Here is a 17,234-nt window from a genome sequence, read left to right as displayed (position 1 = left end):
ACTAATTATTTCTAATTGTGTCTTCTACAGTTTAAGGGAGCAAATTTACTTCTTCCAAAACAACCCTTCAGTATCTGAAAAGTGTTATTAGGTCTTCTAAAAAAAATTTTTTTTTTAGGTCTTCTAAAAATTTAACATTCCCAATTCTTCAATCATTTCTGGCATGACAATTTCCAAATTCCTCTCTATTCTTGTCAATCTTCTACACAGGAGATAGGTTTGCCTGAAAATATGGTACCTAGAATAGAACATAATATTCCTTAAGTAGCTGGATAACACAGAATAGAATAGAAACAGTAACCTCCTGGCTCTGGACACTAGGTTTCTATATTACAACCTAAAATACCATCTGATGTGTTTCTGAAGTGGCCATGTCACACTTTTGACTCAACTAAAACCCAAAGACATTTTCACATAAAATGAATATAATCTTTCTACCTAGTATTTATATACAATAGAACTGAACTCAACCTGAAATTTGCTATTAATCAAATGTGACAATGAATATAAAAAGTACTCACATATTTAAATTCTCTGTAAAAACAATAGCACGATGTTGACGATTGTTAAAGATCGGTTCTGAGTGCATGGGGTTCATTTTATTATCCTATCTACTTTTGTCTGTCTGTTTGTAATTTTCCATAACAAGATTTTTTTAAGAACTTTTTTTTTTTACAGATTTTATTTATTTACTTGAGAGAGAGCGCGCGAGAGCATGGGGTGGGGGAGGTGTTAGAAGGAGGAGAGAACCTCAAGCTGACTCTGCGCTCAACCCAACAGGGGGCTCGATCCCGCCACCCTGAGATCATGACCTGAGCCCAAATTAACAGTCAGAAGCTCAACTGAACCACCCAGGAGCCCCTTTAAGTACATACTTTTTTTTTTTTTTTTTCAAGATTTTATTTATTTGAGAGCGGGAAAGTGAGAGCGATTGGAGAGGGAGAGAGAGAAGCAGAGACTCGCCGGTGAGTAGAGAGCCCGATGTGGCGCTTGATCTTAAGTCCCTAAGATCATGTCCTGAGCCACAGGAAGACGCTTAACCATCAGAGCTACCCAGGCGCCCCAAATACATACTTTTAAAAAGAAATCTCTGTACAAATCTTCAAAGGTTCCCCTTCTTACATAATCTATTATGTCATCCTTACTTCTTTTTCCAGCCTCATCTTCCACTTTATACCATTTTCCAACTATACCAAGATTATCTTTTGTCTCTCTTTCACTGTATAAACTTTTGGTGCCTCCATGGTTTAATAGATACTCTTTTTTGATCCTTCATCCATCTAACAAAACCCTTTCTGCAAAGTTGAGTTTAAATATTACTTGTTAAGCCTGCACACCTCTAGCCTAGCAAAAAAAAAAACAAAAACAAAAACAAAACAAAACAAAAAAAAAAACCTAAACAAATAGACGGTGGCTATAAATGCTTACCAAAGTCAGTGCAACAATCTTAAGGGTTGGCTTGCCCAAGGTTACAGAACTCTGCTAAGCCAGAGCAGAGACTACAATCCAGTTCTCCTGAGTTCAAATCGAATAATCATTTTTCCACGTCCACGCATAACTTGATGATAACATAAACAAGTAGTAGGATTAAGAAAAGGTTTTTCTCATCACCCTAATACTTACTCTACCAATGGACCAGTGTTTGCTGCTCACACGTCAAAAGAAAACAACAGCGTTCTCTTTCCCCCACTAGCTACGTGGAAGGAGGAGGAAAAGAGAAGGAAGCAAGCAAAAATTACAGATACTATGCTAAGAGTAACAGGAGATTCCACCATTCCAGAACAGGATCGTTCTACCCAAGACGTAATAATCCGAGAATTCCTCAGAGAAACTCGTCAGAGAAATGGAGACTCACTCATAAATGCATCGTGCATTCGGCGCGCTTTGTACCCACCGCTGCACACGGTCCCTACGCACAAGAAGCTTTCTAGTGGAACCAATAACTTTCTGGCAGCGATGTCTTTAATACTATATTCAAATTTCTCCAGGAGAGAAGCATCGGCAACCAATTTTTCCAAAGCAAGGTTGACTGACCAGCAGCACCGCTCAGCCCCGCTCCATCTCCAGGCCGGTAGCCCCCAATTCTCAGTGAATCAGACCCTCTCTCACGGCCAACCGCCGTGACACTCACCCAGCAACTAAAAGCGGTACAGACACTCCACAAGCAACTAAGAGCGACACCGGTGAGTCTTTCTCCCCTTCCGCACTTCCCGGCCCCCGGTTTACGTCATCCACAAGCGCCGAGACCGCGGGGACAACGCTATTAACGGTACTTCCTTGTCACGTGACGGGTTACGCCCCTGCTTGCGCGTGGTCCCTCCCCCTCCGGCCGCGGTCGCAATTACGCTCTCTGCGGCCTGCAGTTCACGGATTGCTGCTGGCCGAAGACGCAGCGCCAACGGGGACCGGAGAACGTTTAGGCTAAAGGGGTGAGCCAGCCAGGATCCCGGGACTTTTCACAGCTTGAGACCCGCGAAAGGAAATGAAACAGGCGGGAACCGGCGGGGGAGGGAGGGAACTAGCGGAAGGTGTCATGGCGGCCGCGCTCTGGGTCACGTGCCCGGCAGGCCCGCCTTGGTACTTCCGGTCACGTGCCCTCAGAGTCCTCGCAGCCAGCGATGGAGGCGAGACCCCCCAGTAACAGAGGCGGTGGCGACGGCGGTGGCTACTGGGTTTCAGCGTCTTCCCGGCAGCGTCTATAAGAAGCGCAGCGGAACTCGACCCGACTCAGCCCAGTTAATTTATTCCCTGCCCAAGGCCGTAGCTTCCACCTGGTAAGTTTAGACCGAAGAATGGGGGTGGGTGGGTGGGTGAGGAGCTGACAGGCCCGGGGGCCGCAGGACGGCGTGGATTCTGTTCCTTTTCCCTGTGTCCCTATTGCCGTCCCCACGACTCCTAAGCCTGGCATCTCGCTAGCCCTCAATTGTCCTGAAGCGGGGGATAGGCGACCCCTAATCTGCTGGCTTGTAGGAAGTCTGCCCCATTACTAAGAGCAAGGGACTCGAAGATTTACTGAAAGCCAGGATCAGACTTGGCTCCGGAGAATGAAGGACGTGGAGGCCTCTTCCTGACAGAGGATCCCTTTCCGTTAGGAAATGCGCTGTTAAGTCTTTCAGTTTCTGTTGCTTTGACCGTAGTGTCTGCACACCTTTTGCTTCATCTGTCAATCCTACCGCTTCTTAAAACCTTCTTAACACTTGTGCCAATCCACTCGACCATTTTTGGTCTGTTCCCAATCTGATTGTCTTGTAATGATGAAAAATAGAGCACCAACCCATAGAAATGTATAATTATTTTTATAAATTCCCCAATGTTCTCAGAGACAAAATTAACTAAGGGAGTATATTCAGTTGACTCTTAAACGCCCATTTTGGCGGCAAGTGGGGGGCGGGGGAGAGATATAAAAACTTACCCTTTTTGTCTATTAGAAGACCGAATTTTAAAAAAACATACAAAAACTCAGTGGTTTGAACTACACCTTGAAGTAAGTATTTATTCCATGAAGGAGTAGAAGTTTCTCTCCATGAATTCTTACTGTGAACTCCAGTATACAAAACAGCATTCCATGGTGGAATTGGATTTGGGATGGCTAAGCCCCACCCAGTCGGCTTCCCCTCTTGGAAGAGTTTGAAAACCACTTAACTGAGCTTTGGTAAATAAGCCAAAATTGCCAACCCTAAAATGGATTTTAAAGTCAAAACTACAGCAACTGAGATGGAGAAGTCACACCAGAAGGGAAGATAATCTCCAGTATCAGGGCTATGGCTTACAGAAGGACTGGGCTCTGGAAAGAACTTTGTACCTTTTAACAGACCTACATCCCTCATTTGGGAAGGAGGGAGAGAGAATTTGAGGCCATTAAACCTGGTTTTTTTGCCCTCACTCAGCTGACATCTAGCAGTGCAGCAGATTAAAAGTGTGAGTTTCTCTTAGGTGATATTATATACATAGAGTCGTGCAAATGTAAATTAGCCATGGAAATGCAGGGAGAGCTTTTTAAAAATACTAGGAATATTGGTGCAGAGAGGAGTCTGTTTAATAAACCAAATGATTGGCTTCCTGCATGGAGGCATTTATCTTCTGCCTGCTGGTTTATCTTTCCGCCTTTTAGCCTTGCTTTTCTGTGCTGCTGGGGTTTTTCCCTCCTAATACCAGACTGAGCTTTCCTAGCATTTTGACCACTATTTGTACCTTCTGGATATGGCTACTAGAGGTGTCTTATGCCCTTCCTCTTTTCTCTCTTAGCCTGTCTTCAGTGTGGCAGTATCAGGCATCCAACTAATAAGTAATATCTCTCCCTTCCCCACTTTGATTACCAACTGATTGCTCTCTCATTTTGATGTAGTACTCTTGTCGGCATGCAGTATTTATTAGTGAATATGAGCATACATTTCGTTCTGTCTTGGTCTCTGTCGCATTTCCTCCTCCTGCCTCTCCCTGCACTGCTGTAAAATGAAAAAGTGCTTGGTCTCAAAATTGCTACATCAGTTATTCCCCTTAATAGCTTCATTGTGTGTGTAACTTTCATTAAAATGGTCAATTTTGTTCGCTTTTTACATACTTCCGAGGTCTTGTTCCCTGTAATGCTGAATTGTTAAAATTTTTTTGGATTGCCTCATAGCAAGCAGCATTCCAGATCTCCATTTTGTATGCTGGCAGATACAGCAGCTCTCTCTAATAATAATTCTCCTTTAGAAGCTGATACAGAGTTTATATTTCACCTGTTGTCCTTGTTTCTGCCCCATTTGTCTCTGCACATTAGAAAGAGATGTAATCTAAAGGTTTCTGTTGATCAGTTTCAAATTTTTCCTATCCCTGTTTCCTTATAAGCCAGTTATTGGGATCTCTGAGGAATGATACTGTAATCTCTGAGTAAAGAGCTATAATGCTTCCTGGAGGTTAGCCAAGGATATATGTGTAAAGGTGTCTTATGTATCTTACTAAGCTGGTGTTCTTTCTTTTTTTTTTTTAAGATTTTATTTATTTATTTGACAGAGATCTCAAGTAGGCAGAGAGGAGGAAGCAGGCTCCCCGGTCAGCAGAGAGCCCGATGTGGGGCTCGATCCCAGGACCCCGGGATCATGACCTGAGCTGAAGGCAGAGGCTTTAACCCACTTTAAGCCACCCAGGCACCCCCAAGCTAATGTTCTTTTAACAAGAAGGACTTTAAGTAGACATCATGTAGGCCTAGACTTCATGTAGGCCGAATAGGTGGCTGGGTGCTGTACTACAGTGATTACATGCATCCTCTTCCCTTTATGAAGCTTGTAGTCTGTCAGTGGAGACAAGCATTAAAAGAATTACTTTAGAAATTAATTATAGGGGCACCTGGGTGGCTCAGTGGGTTAAGCCTCTGCCTTCGGTTCAGGTCATGATCCCAGGGTCCTGGGATCGAGCCCCACATCGGGCTCTCTGCTCAGCAAGGAGCCTGCTTCCTCCTCTCTCTCTGCCTGCCTCTCTGCCTACTTGTGATCTCTGTCAAATAAATAAATAAAAATCTTAAAAAAAAATTAATTATAGTTGGGATAAGTGCTATCCAGAGAACAGAAAGTCTTGTCTAGTAATTTTGAAACTTAGTACTCTAACTACCAAAAAAATGATTAAAAGCCAGTTGATAAGAAAGGAGGAGAATGTGCAAAGGCTCAGCAAGGCATGTACATTTACTTCAAGCAAATATTTAACTGCAAATGAATTAATCCCTTTACTGGAGGATCTTGCTATTTAAAGTAGTCTTGTGGCAGATAATTTCATAAAGTAAATAATCTTTTAAGCAGGGGCACCTGGGTGGCCCAGTTGATTGAATGTCCAAGTCTTGGTTTCAGCCCAGGTCATGATCTCCGTCTGGATCCTGGGATCGAGACCCGCTCTGTGCTCAGTGAAGAGTCTGCTCGTCTCTGTCCTTCCCCCTCTACCACTCTGCCTCGCCCCCTAACTCCCCCCCACTGCACGATCTCACTCTAATAAATAAAGATAAAATCTTTAAAGTCAGCAAGAGAGAGGGAGAGAGCACAAGCAGGCAGAGTGGCAGGTAGAGGCAGAGAAAGAAGCAGGCTACCCGCTGAGCAAGGAGCCAGATGTGGGACTTGATCCCAGGGTCCTGGGATCATGACCTGAGCTGAAGGGAGAGGCTTAACCGACTGAGCCACCCAGGTGTCCCTAAAAAAATAATCTCTTAAGTAAAGCTAGATCTTCAAGCTGATTTGTTGAGATGGAGCTAACCAATATTTTTCATAAACAATACATTCTGTGGCTCTTACAGAGGTTTATTGGGAAGAAGTTTTTGCTTCTTTCTAGAAGAGAAGGAGCCATCTTCAAGAAAAATCTGGAAATCACAGAAGACATTGTAGGATATCCCCACCAATTTTATTAAACTTTCTAAAACTGGTCTTGAGCAATTAACAGAGGTGCTACAAATGAACAAGGAAATTTGCCAAGCAAGTTAGCTGTGAGACAATTGGCTAGTCATCCCAATGTTCAGTTACTTATCTCTGATTTATTTTGAATGTTTTCCCAAATGTATTTTATTTTATTTTATTTTTTAAGATTTTATTTATTTATTTGATAGAGATCACAAGTAGGCAGAGAGGCAGCAGGGAGAGAGGGAGAAGCAGGCTCCCCGCTGAGCAGAGAGCCCAATGTGGGGCTCGATCCCAGGACCCCGAGATCATGACCTGAGCTGAAGGCAGAGGCTTTAACCCACTGAGCCACCCTGGCATCCCACCAAATGTATTTTAATATGAATGGTTTTACGTGCTGGTGACTGACTCTAATGGTTCTCTCCATCCCCTGATTTATTCTCCATTTTACAGTTTCTCTGTCTTCATTCATCTTTTCTTTCTTACCTTCTTGTCTCAGAAAAGTTTTTTCTGTTCTTTTCCAAAGCTAGCACTTTTTATTTGTGCCTATAAGCTCAGTTAATTGGAGACTTGCTCTATCAGCTAGTGGTCCTTGCTCACTGCTTTTTTCCCATATATGGACATACTTAAAATTGTCTTACAATTGTCTGCTTTCCCCTGTCCATAAAGCTTCCCCTCCTATCTTTCAGATTTTGATTCATGTTTCTTAAAATGTGGTTTGTATAGTATACAGTGTAACTTCTGATAGTACAGACTTTTTAAACTTATTAATTGTATTGTAATGAATATAAAAATTAGTATTAAAGTATTAAATAGTTCATGAATGTTATAAATTTTTCTTTATACATTAAGGTTTTTTTTAAATGTTAACAATGCATATTTTTTTAAAAATTTTATTTATTTATTTGACAGAGAGAGAGGGATCACAAGTAGGCAGAGAGGCGGGGGGCGGGGAAGCAGGCTCCCTGCTGAGCAGAGAGCCTGATGTGGGGCTTGATCCCAGGACCCTCGGATCATGACGTGAGCCGAAGGCAGAGGCATAACCCACTGAGCCACCCAGGCGCCCCTATACATTAAATTTTTAAAGTAAATAAGAAACAATTGATATGTATTACAGAAATATACAAAATAACAATTGTTTTCTTACACTAACGCTACTAACACTTTTTTCCATGTTACCTTATAAACCTCTGGCTTGATAGGGAATAAACTCTTGGAAAGACTTTCTTAAAAACTATTTTTCTCATTATAAAATATGTATTTATTGGGGCGCCTGGGTGGCTCAGTGGGTTGGGCCGCTGCCTTCGGCTCAGGTCGTGGTCTCAGAGTCCTGGGATCGAGCCCCGCATCGGGCTCTCTGCTCAGCAGGGAGCCTGCTTCCTCCTCTCTCTCTGCCTGCCTCTCTGACTGCTTGTGATCTCTCTCTGTCAAATAAATTAAAAAAAAAAAAATCTTAAAAAAAAATATGTATTTATTATAGGGGCACCTGGGTGGCTCAGTGGGTTAAAGTCTCTGCCTTCAGCTCGGGTCATGATACCATGTCCTGGGATCGAGCCCTGCATTGGGCTCTCTGCTCGGCGGGGAGCCTGCTTCCCCCTCTCTCTCTGCCTGCCTCTCTGCCTACTTGTGATCTCTGTCAGTAAATAAATAAAATCTTTGAAAAAGAAAAAAAAATGTATTATTATAGATAATCCAGAAAACAAAAAGAACATTCAAGTCGTCTGTAATTCCATCACCAGTAGGTAACCACTATGAAGTTGGGTATATGTCCCTCCAGTTACATATATTTGCAAAATAGCATGGTGGAACTCCAAGGTCAGGCTGACCCAGATTCAAACCTTCTACTTCCTTGATGCATTGGGAAAGCATCTTGATTTTTTTTAGACCCAGTTTCCTTTATCTGCAGAATAGAACTAATAATAGAACCTACCTCGGGATTGTTAACTGGGGACTGAATGAGATAATACCTATAAAGAACTTAGCCCAGTGCCTGGCACATGTTAGTAAGCATTGAGTACTTTTTTTTCTTTTAATGTAAGCTCTGCACCCAGCGTGGGACTTGAACTCATGATTTATTTAAGACCCAACTCATGATTAACATAGGTATAAGAAAGAACAAACTACTGATACGTGAAGTAATGTGGTGCATTTCAAAAAACAGGTTAGGTGAAAGGTCAAAGACAGTACATGGTGCATGGTTCCATTTGTACGAAAACTTAGAAGAGACAGAAACTAAACTGTGGTGATAGAAATCAGAAAATAGTTGTTGGAGGGTGAGAGAAAGAGAATTGAATGGAAAGGAACGTGAGAGAATTTTGGGGGGTGGCAGAAATGTTCTCTGTCTTGTTTTGAGTAAAGGTACATGCATGTATACAATTGTTGAAATACATCAAATAGACCACCTAAAATGTACACATTTTGGTGATTTGATAATTATACCTGAAATTTTTTTTAATAAATTTTTATTTTTTTATTAACATACAATGTATTATTTGCCCCAGGGGTACAGGTCTATGAATCGCCAGGTTTATACACTTCATAGCACTCACCATAGCACATACCCTCCCCAATGTCCATAACCCAATCACCCTCTCCCTACCCGACTCCCCCCGGCAACCCTCAGTTTATTTTGTGAGATTATGAGTCTCTCATGGTTTGTCTCCCTCCCGATCCCATCTTGTTTCATTTATTCCTTTCCTACCTCCCAAACCCCTGACGTTGCCTCTCAACTTCCTCATATCAATGAGATCATATGATAATTGTCTTTCTCTGATTGACTTATTTCGCTCAGCATAATACCCTCTAGTTCCATCCACGTTGTTCCAAATGGCAAGATTTCATTTCTTTTGATGGCTGCATAGTATTCCATTGTGTGTGTGTGTGTGTGTGTGTGTGTGTGTGTGTGTGTGTGTGTGTGTGTATACACCACATCTTCTTTATCCTTTCATCTGTTGACGGACATCTAGGTTCTTTCATAGTTTGACTATTGTGGACATTGCTGCTATAAACATTTGGGTGCACGTGCCCCTTTGGATCACTACATTTGTGTCTTTATACCTGAATTTTTTTAATCGCACTAAAAAAAAATCTATGACAAACCTTTGGCAAAACCTCCTCTGTGAGGAAATGGCCTCTGAGTCGTAATTCAGAACATTTTTTTTTATCTCCCTTTAGGAACTTCACACATTCTAATTTGTATACACTGATACATATCTTACTCACTAACTGGAAGCTCTTTAGAAGCAAAAATCATGGGGCACCTGGGTGGCGCAGTGGGTTAAGCCTCTGCCTTCAGCTCAGGTCATGATCTCAGGTTCCTGGGATCGAGCCCCACGTCGGGCTCTCTGCTTGAGAGCGTGCTTCCTCCTCTCTCTCTGCCTGCCTCTCTGCCTACTTGTGATCTCTGTCAAGTAAATAAATAAAATCTTAAAAAAAAAAAAAGACAGAAATCATTATTGTCACACATTCATCTTTGGATAACCCTAAACTTGTTGGATCGGAACAAATTTATTGAATGATAAGTATTCACATTGACCCTTTTTTCTTCCTATTCCTTAGGTAGAGTAGCTTGCTAATATTTGGCTACTCAAAATTCAGAAAATTAACTTCAGAGAAATTAAGATTTCACTTTTCACTTGTATTTTTTATTTCTAAATTACTGCTTGAGTGAATTTTTTGATTGTAGCTACAGTTGTGGGCATAACTTGTCAGATTACTATATTATACATATGTGTGAAACTAATGTAATACCATGTGTCAACTACAATTAAAGTGTTTTTAATCCAGTCATATTTTTCATTGATCCTAAGAGGTAATGGAAGAATCGGTGATTTCCATTATTTTTATTTTTTTTCCTTTTTTTTTTAAAGCCTGCTACTCTTCCTGATGCTTACTTTCCGACTATGTCCAAATAGAAGTGTTCCTCAAGTATTTGAATAACTAATGGCGGATTCAGTATTTCATTGTTCCTAATTGTTTTAACTTCCAGGAAAAGGGTTTCTTTAAAGTTTTGCTTGTTTGCTCATGGCAAATTTAATTTTTAGACCTAGATACATTAATTTCTCTGAAATTGTATTTTAAGCTATCCCTGAAGAAGTAACTTTAAATCATTTCTTTGGAAATTAAAACTTAAAGTCATAACTTCACCAGAAATGACATATATGGGGCATTTGTGCTATCACTTTCCCCATCTCAGCCCATGAGAGACATTGCCATAGATCATGGCTTCTTTCCTGTTAAGCCCATACAGCCTCACATTCCTTTCCAGCCTAGCCTAGCTACACCCAAGCCGCAAGGATTTGGGTTGAATCTTTAAGATTCCCAGGACTAGGGGCACCTGGGTGGCTCAGTGGGTTGGGCCGCTGCCTTCGGCTCAGGTCATGATCTCAGGGTCCTGGGATCGAGCCCCGCATCGGGCTCTCTGCTCGGCAGGGAGCCTGCTTCCTCCTCTCTCTCTGCCTGCCTCTCTGCCTGCTTGTGATCTCTGTCTGTCAAATAAATAAATTTTAAAAAAATTATTAAAAAAAAAAAAAAAAAGATTCCCGGGACTGGGAAGGAAGGGGTAGAGGTAGGGAGACTAAAAGCTGTTTCCTAGGTAATGAATTAGCTATATACAAGTGAATTTTCAGCCCAAACCTGGAGAACAGTTGAAGACATTTGCTTGTTAAAAGATCGGTGAAATAGCATCTGAAATGTTAAGGGTTAAAAGTTTTGTTTTAAAGCACACAGGAAGAAACTTAGACCAGGAATCAGGAAATGTGGGTGTGCTATCAGCTCTGAGAGTGGTTCTGGGAAGATCACCCAAACCCTGTGGCACTTAGTTGTTTCAGCTGAAACAAAATTGAACTAAAGTTCAGTAGGGTTCTAATTCTCGATATAGATTAGATAAAAGACCAGCATATCTGTAGTCAAATCATACATTTAAAACTTAGGAATATTATGGGGGAACTAAAAGTAAAATATAAAATAGTCTGAATAGAATATGTAGAAATGGTTTAAGAACTTCCGAGTGTCATAAACTGTGTTGTGTAAATTCACACCTATGATATCAGTGGTTAAATTTGATTTTAATAAATAATGCCATACAACTTTATCTTCAACTTTCAATCAGGGACTTTTTTCCTTCTCATTATTAGTTTAGGTTTAGATTTGGAAAGGACTCCAGAAGTCAACAGATCTAATCTTAATTGAGATGTGAAGTCTTTTGTCTCGGTTAGCACTTTCTAGGCATCATGGCAACTTCATCTGAAGAAGTTTTGCTGATTGTGAAGAAGGTGCGTCAGAAGAAGCAGGATGGAGCTTTATACCTCATGGCAGAAAGAATCGCTTGGGCACCTGAAGGCAAAGATAGATTTACAATCAGCCATATGTATGCAGATATTAAATGTAAGTCAGCTATACTAAGGTCTGATGGAAGATTTGTTAGTCTTTTATAAAAAGATTGCTCATACCGTCTTTGTGGGGTTTTTCATTATAGTTTCAAAAAAAATCATATTGAAGTATATATAAAGTGGGTTCCCTGAATATATGTTATTCTGTAACCTGTGATTAATAATGGAGTTTGTATAGTTTTATGTATGTAAATCTACGTCATGTAAAGATCTCCACGTGAACCTTCTTTTAGGAGTTGCATAATAGCCCACTAAACGGATATAGTCATGTATTTAATTAATTTTCTGTTGAAGGACAGCTAGGAAGTTTCCATGATTCTTTTAATGCAAACAGTACTGCAGCATAGTTCTGTGGGCTAATATCTTTGTGAAGTTGTATGTGTGAGGTACATCCTGAGGTAGATTTACTGGTTCAGATGGTTCATGCATTTAAATGCGTTAAAATGATGGATTATGGCAGATTGCCCTTTAATAAAATTGTATCATTTAAGCAAGTTGTCTAATTAATCTTTGGTTATGTGGCCACCATCTGTTGAGAAGATAGACTCACTTTTTTTTTTTTTGACTCACTTTTTTATTGGACATAGATAGGAGATATACAGAGAGTATCCTTAGCAAATTGTGGTATCTGAACTATAACCATTAATGCAAATTCATTTTTTTTCTTTGATATAAAATTCTTCCCCTAGATAAAATCCTGTGTAGATTTCAAGGAACATGACACCTCAAAAAATAGTCAACCTTACACATTCAAGGGCTCAATTTATAAATGTTCTTTGTGTGTGAACAGTGGCCCTAAGAACTTACCTCCACTTGCTGCTGGAAATGACCAAGATTTTCTCTGTCTCCACTGAAACAACTTAGATTTTTAACTTTCAAAAGGAAATACTGTTTAAAATTCATCATAGTTAGGTATTGCCTAAGCTAGCTGGTGTTTTGTCCACTATTCTGGTAATACTACCTCCTTTCAAAATTCTGTGGAAAAGTGCCTCACCAAGTTCCTCCTAGTATTCTTACAAACTAAAATTTGTACCAGAAGAAACTCATAAATTAGGAACTGCCTCTATTAGCATTTCTCTTAAACAGGAAGCTGATCCTGTAGCTCTGCAAAACACACACTCATTGTGATACCCACAACATACAATAAAGAATATATGTTTTTCCTATTTCTCAACAATTTTTCTGTTATTGAGAATGAGAGCACAGACCCAAATCTACATCTGCCCCAGATCAGTTTTTGTTTTAAGTTGAATATTTGAAATAATACCCATTTCTGAAAGAATCCACTGAAAGTTACCAGTAGTAAATTACTAAGGTGAAAATCAGCAGTTAAGTAACCTAATTAAAAAACTTAAGGGGGCATCCAGGTGGCTCAGTCAGTTAAGTTGCCTTCAGCTCAGATCATGATCCTGGGTTCTGGGATCAAGCCCCACACTGGGGTCCCTGCTCGGCAGGGAGCCTGCTTCTCCCTCTCCCTCTGCCTGCTGCTCCCCCTACATGTGTTCTCTCTTTCTCTCTTTCAAATAAATAAAATCTTAAACAAAAAAAGCCAATTCAGAAGTACGCCTTTCAGAGGCGAAGTCTAAGATGGTGAAAGGATAAAGCAATGACTGAGAAAAGATGCCTAGAAAGGGGTGGTAGTTTTGGAGAAACAGAATAGAAGACTGGAGTAGGCTGGCTGACAGTGTAAATTGCCCTGTATTGCTGGTTTTGGTTTTAAGATATTTTATCCAAACTGTTGGGTCTGGAAGCTGCATCTTTATTGAAAAAGTTTGTTTAGGAGATAGGTGGTTTGGGTTGTGAGCTCTAGGGAGCTTGTTTCACACTTCCAAGAGTCTCCAATTTCATGGGACCAAGCCCCTCCATCTCTCTCTCTTCCTCTGACAGAGACAAGATCTACTATTGCCATGAGGCCCACTAGTTCAGAAGTACAATTTCTCCATTATGTTGGTGTATTTTGACATTCCCAGCCTCAGCTTATTATGAAAAGTTTCAAAGTTAAAGAAAAATTTTAAGAATGGCACAGTACATACCTATACGATATGTCCCACTTAAGATTCCGTGTGCATACACTTTGCTAGGTAATATTTTCACACCAAGAAATTTTTAATCGTAGAATATCCAGAACACTGTTACATTTCCCTAGTTGTCCCAATGTTTTCTGTAGCATTGATTTTTTTTTTTTTTTAACCAGTCTAACTTCACAGATGGAGTTGTAGTCTCTTCAGTCTTTATAGGCTTGTCACATATGTTCTGATTGTTTGCTTGTCTCAAGGTTTTCTTTAATTTATTTGTGTAGGCCTGTATTTCTCAGAAACTGAAAATCACGTCTACAGGCTTGATTGTACTCAGATTAAACCCTCACAGCAAGAACAACACATGGGTGGTGGTGTTTACTTACTATTCTATCCCCGCAGAAAGCCAATAGTGTGAGGTTGTGACACCCACTTTGGAAGAGACTAAGTTTCATCACTTGGTTGAAGTGGTGACACCACATCTCTCAAATGTAAAATTATGTATTCTTCTTGGCAGTGAGGGAGAAGGGTGTGTTTTGGAGTTTTTTAAATTATGACAGATCATTTTTATTAATGATGTTTTTTGGTGTCAGATGTTCAGGGTGGGTTCAGGACTCCTAGTTGGCTATTTAGAGATCTGCCCCGGTTGAATGGAAACAAAAGCCCTTTAGTATCTTGAGGTGGAGGCAGTGGGTGAGAAGTGCCACACAAAGAGGATACTGAAGAAGGAAGCAGAGTGTTAGCAGTGCAGTTGTTAAACTGTGCTCTGATTATATGGGATTATTTGAGAAGAGGGTATTTCTGCAAAAGCATTAAGATTGGAACAGGGCAGCTAAAGCCCAAAGGAATTCTGAATCTTCTTGGGAGGAGAAGCAGCCTATTGTAGGACAGTTTCCAGTTTGGGTGTCCTCATCTAATTTGTCTCATGCTTCTTTTTAGGCCAGAAAATCAGTCCAGAAGGAAAAGCTAAAATTCAGCTTCAGCTGGTGTTGCATGCAGGGGACACAACTAACTTCCATTTTTCCAATGAAAGCACAGCCGTCAAAGAGCGAGATGCAGTAAAAGACCTTCTTCAGCAGCTGCTGCCCAAATTCAAGAGGAAAGCAAATAAAGAGCTGGAAGAGAAAAACAGGTGAAGGGGGAAAAGAATAAAGACATGTAACAGCTTGTTATTTCTTATCCCTTGTGCTGCATTAAGTAATTTAACTGCCTCAAGGCTAACATCTGACAGGGAACACAACTGAGACTCAAAGGTGATAAGGTCCTTTTATTCCTTCTCCCAGTTCTCTGTCACAAAGATGACATGAAACCATTAGAAGTGTGTTTGTGAATGAGGAACCTGAGAGAAATCACATTGTAAAAAAAGTTGAAAATGCATATAAAATAATGAGTTTCTGATAAGACCAATGATTCCATCGCCAGTATCTTGCAGGCCATCCATGCTTAAGTCTCCAAGTGCTTATCCGTGAGAAATTGGTAGCCGGAAAATCTCAACCATACCTCCTCTCTCCCCTTTCACCTTCATTTGTGAAAGAGAATACAGTACAGACAAATACATGGTGATCTTGCTGTCACTAGATAGATGAATAACACCAAATCTGTACCCTCAAAGAGTTTAGTCTTTGCTTCTTCAGACTTCCATTTATCTTCATTTGTTCCTCCAAAAATGTTTTTTCTTTTAATTACTAACAAATGAACTAAATGACCTCTGCTGCTCTAGCCTCATAAAAGGTTGAGTGTCTCAGGGTTTCATGTTCTTAAGGTCTTTTTAAAGTGTTACATAAATAGCATTTTATTCTAGAAGTTCAATATATTCAATATATTCTATCACCAGAATGCTGCAAGAAGATCCTGTTTTGTTTCAGCTTTATAAAGACCTTGTTGTGAGTCAAGTGATCAGTGCTGAGGAATTCTGGGCCAATCGTTTAAATGTGAATGCAACAGAGAGTTCTACATCCAATCATAAGCAAGACGTTGGCATTTCTGCAGCATTTCTGGTATGTTACCCTTCCAGATTTCTGAAGGGAAAAGAAAAAAAAGAAAGTCCTGGTATATGTGTTAACAGTGCCATTTCTTTTGTAAAACTTAGCATTTCCTTAAAGTAAATCAGTGGCACTTTGCTATCTATGGTATTCTTCTAAAGTATTTTAAAAATATATGCAATATTGGGACCCTTGGGTGGCTTAGTCAGTTAAGTGGCTACCTTCAGCTCAGGTCATAATCTCAGGATCCTGGGATAGAGTCTCACCTTGGGCTCACTGCTCGGCAGGAAGTCTGCTTCTCCCTCTCCCTCTGCTGTTCCCCTGCTTGTACTCTCTCATTCTCTCTCTCTCAAATAAATAAATAAAAATTAAAAAATATATATAAATGCAGTATTTTTTAAATAGATACTTTTTGCTAGCTGTACTTTTTTGGTTTGGGGACTTCACCCTAACATGCTGGAAATTAAATGGACCTTAATTAAATAGAATCTTTTAGCAACTGGACTAATACTTGTTTCCCCTAATTCTTTTAAATTTAGAACTTTCTGGTAAGTGTCTTTACGATTGCTGTATTTGTAATGCAGAGTTAAATGTATTACAGAAGAAATAAGATTTATAAAATGTATTTTAGTGAAAAATTGGGAATACCTTACCTGTAGAATTAGAAAGTGACATTCATTTAGTTTATACCCTGGTGGAACCAAAGCGGTATTTATGCATTTAACAAAAACTTGAGTACCAGTTATATATTTAGTATCTTCCTGGTTGCTTAGTAGTGAATTGAATTAATAAGCCTTTTCCTAAAGAAACCAGTCAGATAATATTGATTTAGTAACCAAGGTTTATAGTTGTTTTGGTAACTCTACAAGTATTATGGTAAAGCTCCTCTAGCTGTCTGCCTTTGGCCACACTTAAAAATACCTGTTTGACCATGTTGAATTTTCAAGGAAGCAGATTTTACACATAAGTAATATTGTGTGAAACCAAGCCAGGTTTCTTTGAGTCCTCTCCCAATGCCAACAGTTAAGAGTGAGGAACTTAATTTCTGTCTCTAGTTTATTCAGAAAGTCTGTTTTGCCACCTTTGTCCAGTGTCTATTATGAGCTTACACATCTTCCCTCAATATTCTAATGAACATATATGTGTGGTCTTTATTTTAGGCTGATGTCCGGCCCCAAACGGATGGATGCAATGGTCTGAGATACAATTTAACTTCTGATATCATTGAGTCCATATTTAGGACCTATCCAGCAGGTAAAAAGAATCCATTTTTCCATATAGTTGAAATATTTCAGGCACCTGGGTGGCTCAGTGGGTTAAGCCCCTACCTTCGGCTTAAGTCATGATCTCAGGGTCCTGGGATCGAGTTCCGCATCGGGCTCTTTGCTCGGCAAGGAGCCTGCTTCCACCCCTCTCTCTCTCTGCCTGCCTCTCCGCCTACTTGTGATCTCTCTCTGTCAAATAAATGAATAAAATCTTTAAAAAGAAAGA

General features: G+C 40.2%; 2 protein-coding genes across 6 annotated transcripts in view; one reads left to right on the top strand and one right to left on the bottom strand.

The window, feature by feature from the left end:
- LOC111149707 (HPS5, biogenesis of lysosomal organelles complex 2 subunit 2) overlaps positions 1 to 2,277 on the bottom strand; it is a 47,243-nt gene extending 44,966 nt beyond the window's left edge. For 2 of the 4 annotated variants that reach the window (XM_022506934.1, XM_022506935.1), the window contains exon 1: positions 2,035 to 2,053. The gene's annotated coding sequence lies outside the window, so the exon portion shown is untranslated. Of the gene's footprint in view, positions 1 to 2,034; positions 2,055 to 2,131 lie in introns of those variants that run through there. The other 2 variants (XM_022506933.1, XM_022506936.1) reach the window with 2 other exon arrangements.
- Positions 2,278 to 2,531: 254 nt separating this feature from the next.
- Positions 2,532 to 17,234, top strand: part of LOC111149996 (general transcription factor IIH subunit 1) — a 39,123-nt gene continuing 24,420 nt past the window's right edge. Inside the window, exons 1-5 of one of the 2 annotated variants that reach the window (XM_022507297.1) lie at positions 2,532 to 2,774; positions 11,573 to 11,741; positions 14,701 to 14,893; positions 15,596 to 15,758; positions 16,904 to 16,997. In XM_022507297.1, the coding sequence (XP_022363005.1) occupies positions 11,588 to 11,741; positions 14,701 to 14,893; positions 15,596 to 15,758; positions 16,904 to 16,997 (604 nt within the window). In that variant the 5' untranslated portion in view covers positions 2,532 to 2,774; positions 11,573 to 11,587. Of the gene's footprint in view, positions 2,775 to 11,555; positions 11,742 to 14,700; positions 14,894 to 15,595; positions 15,759 to 16,903; positions 16,998 to 17,234 lie in introns of both variants that reach the window. The other variant, XM_022507298.1, reaches the window with a different exon arrangement.

Source organism: Enhydra lutris, unplaced genomic scaffold, assembly GCF_002288905.1.
Source record: "Enhydra lutris kenyoni isolate GAN:26980312 unplaced genomic scaffold, ASM228890v2 scaffoldscaffold22, whole genome shotgun sequence".
Taxonomy (NCBI): domain Eukaryota; kingdom Metazoa; phylum Chordata; class Mammalia; order Carnivora; family Mustelidae; genus Enhydra; species Enhydra lutris.
Note: the sequence above shows the minus strand (reverse complement) of the source record. Positions and strands in the feature narration are given on the sequence as shown.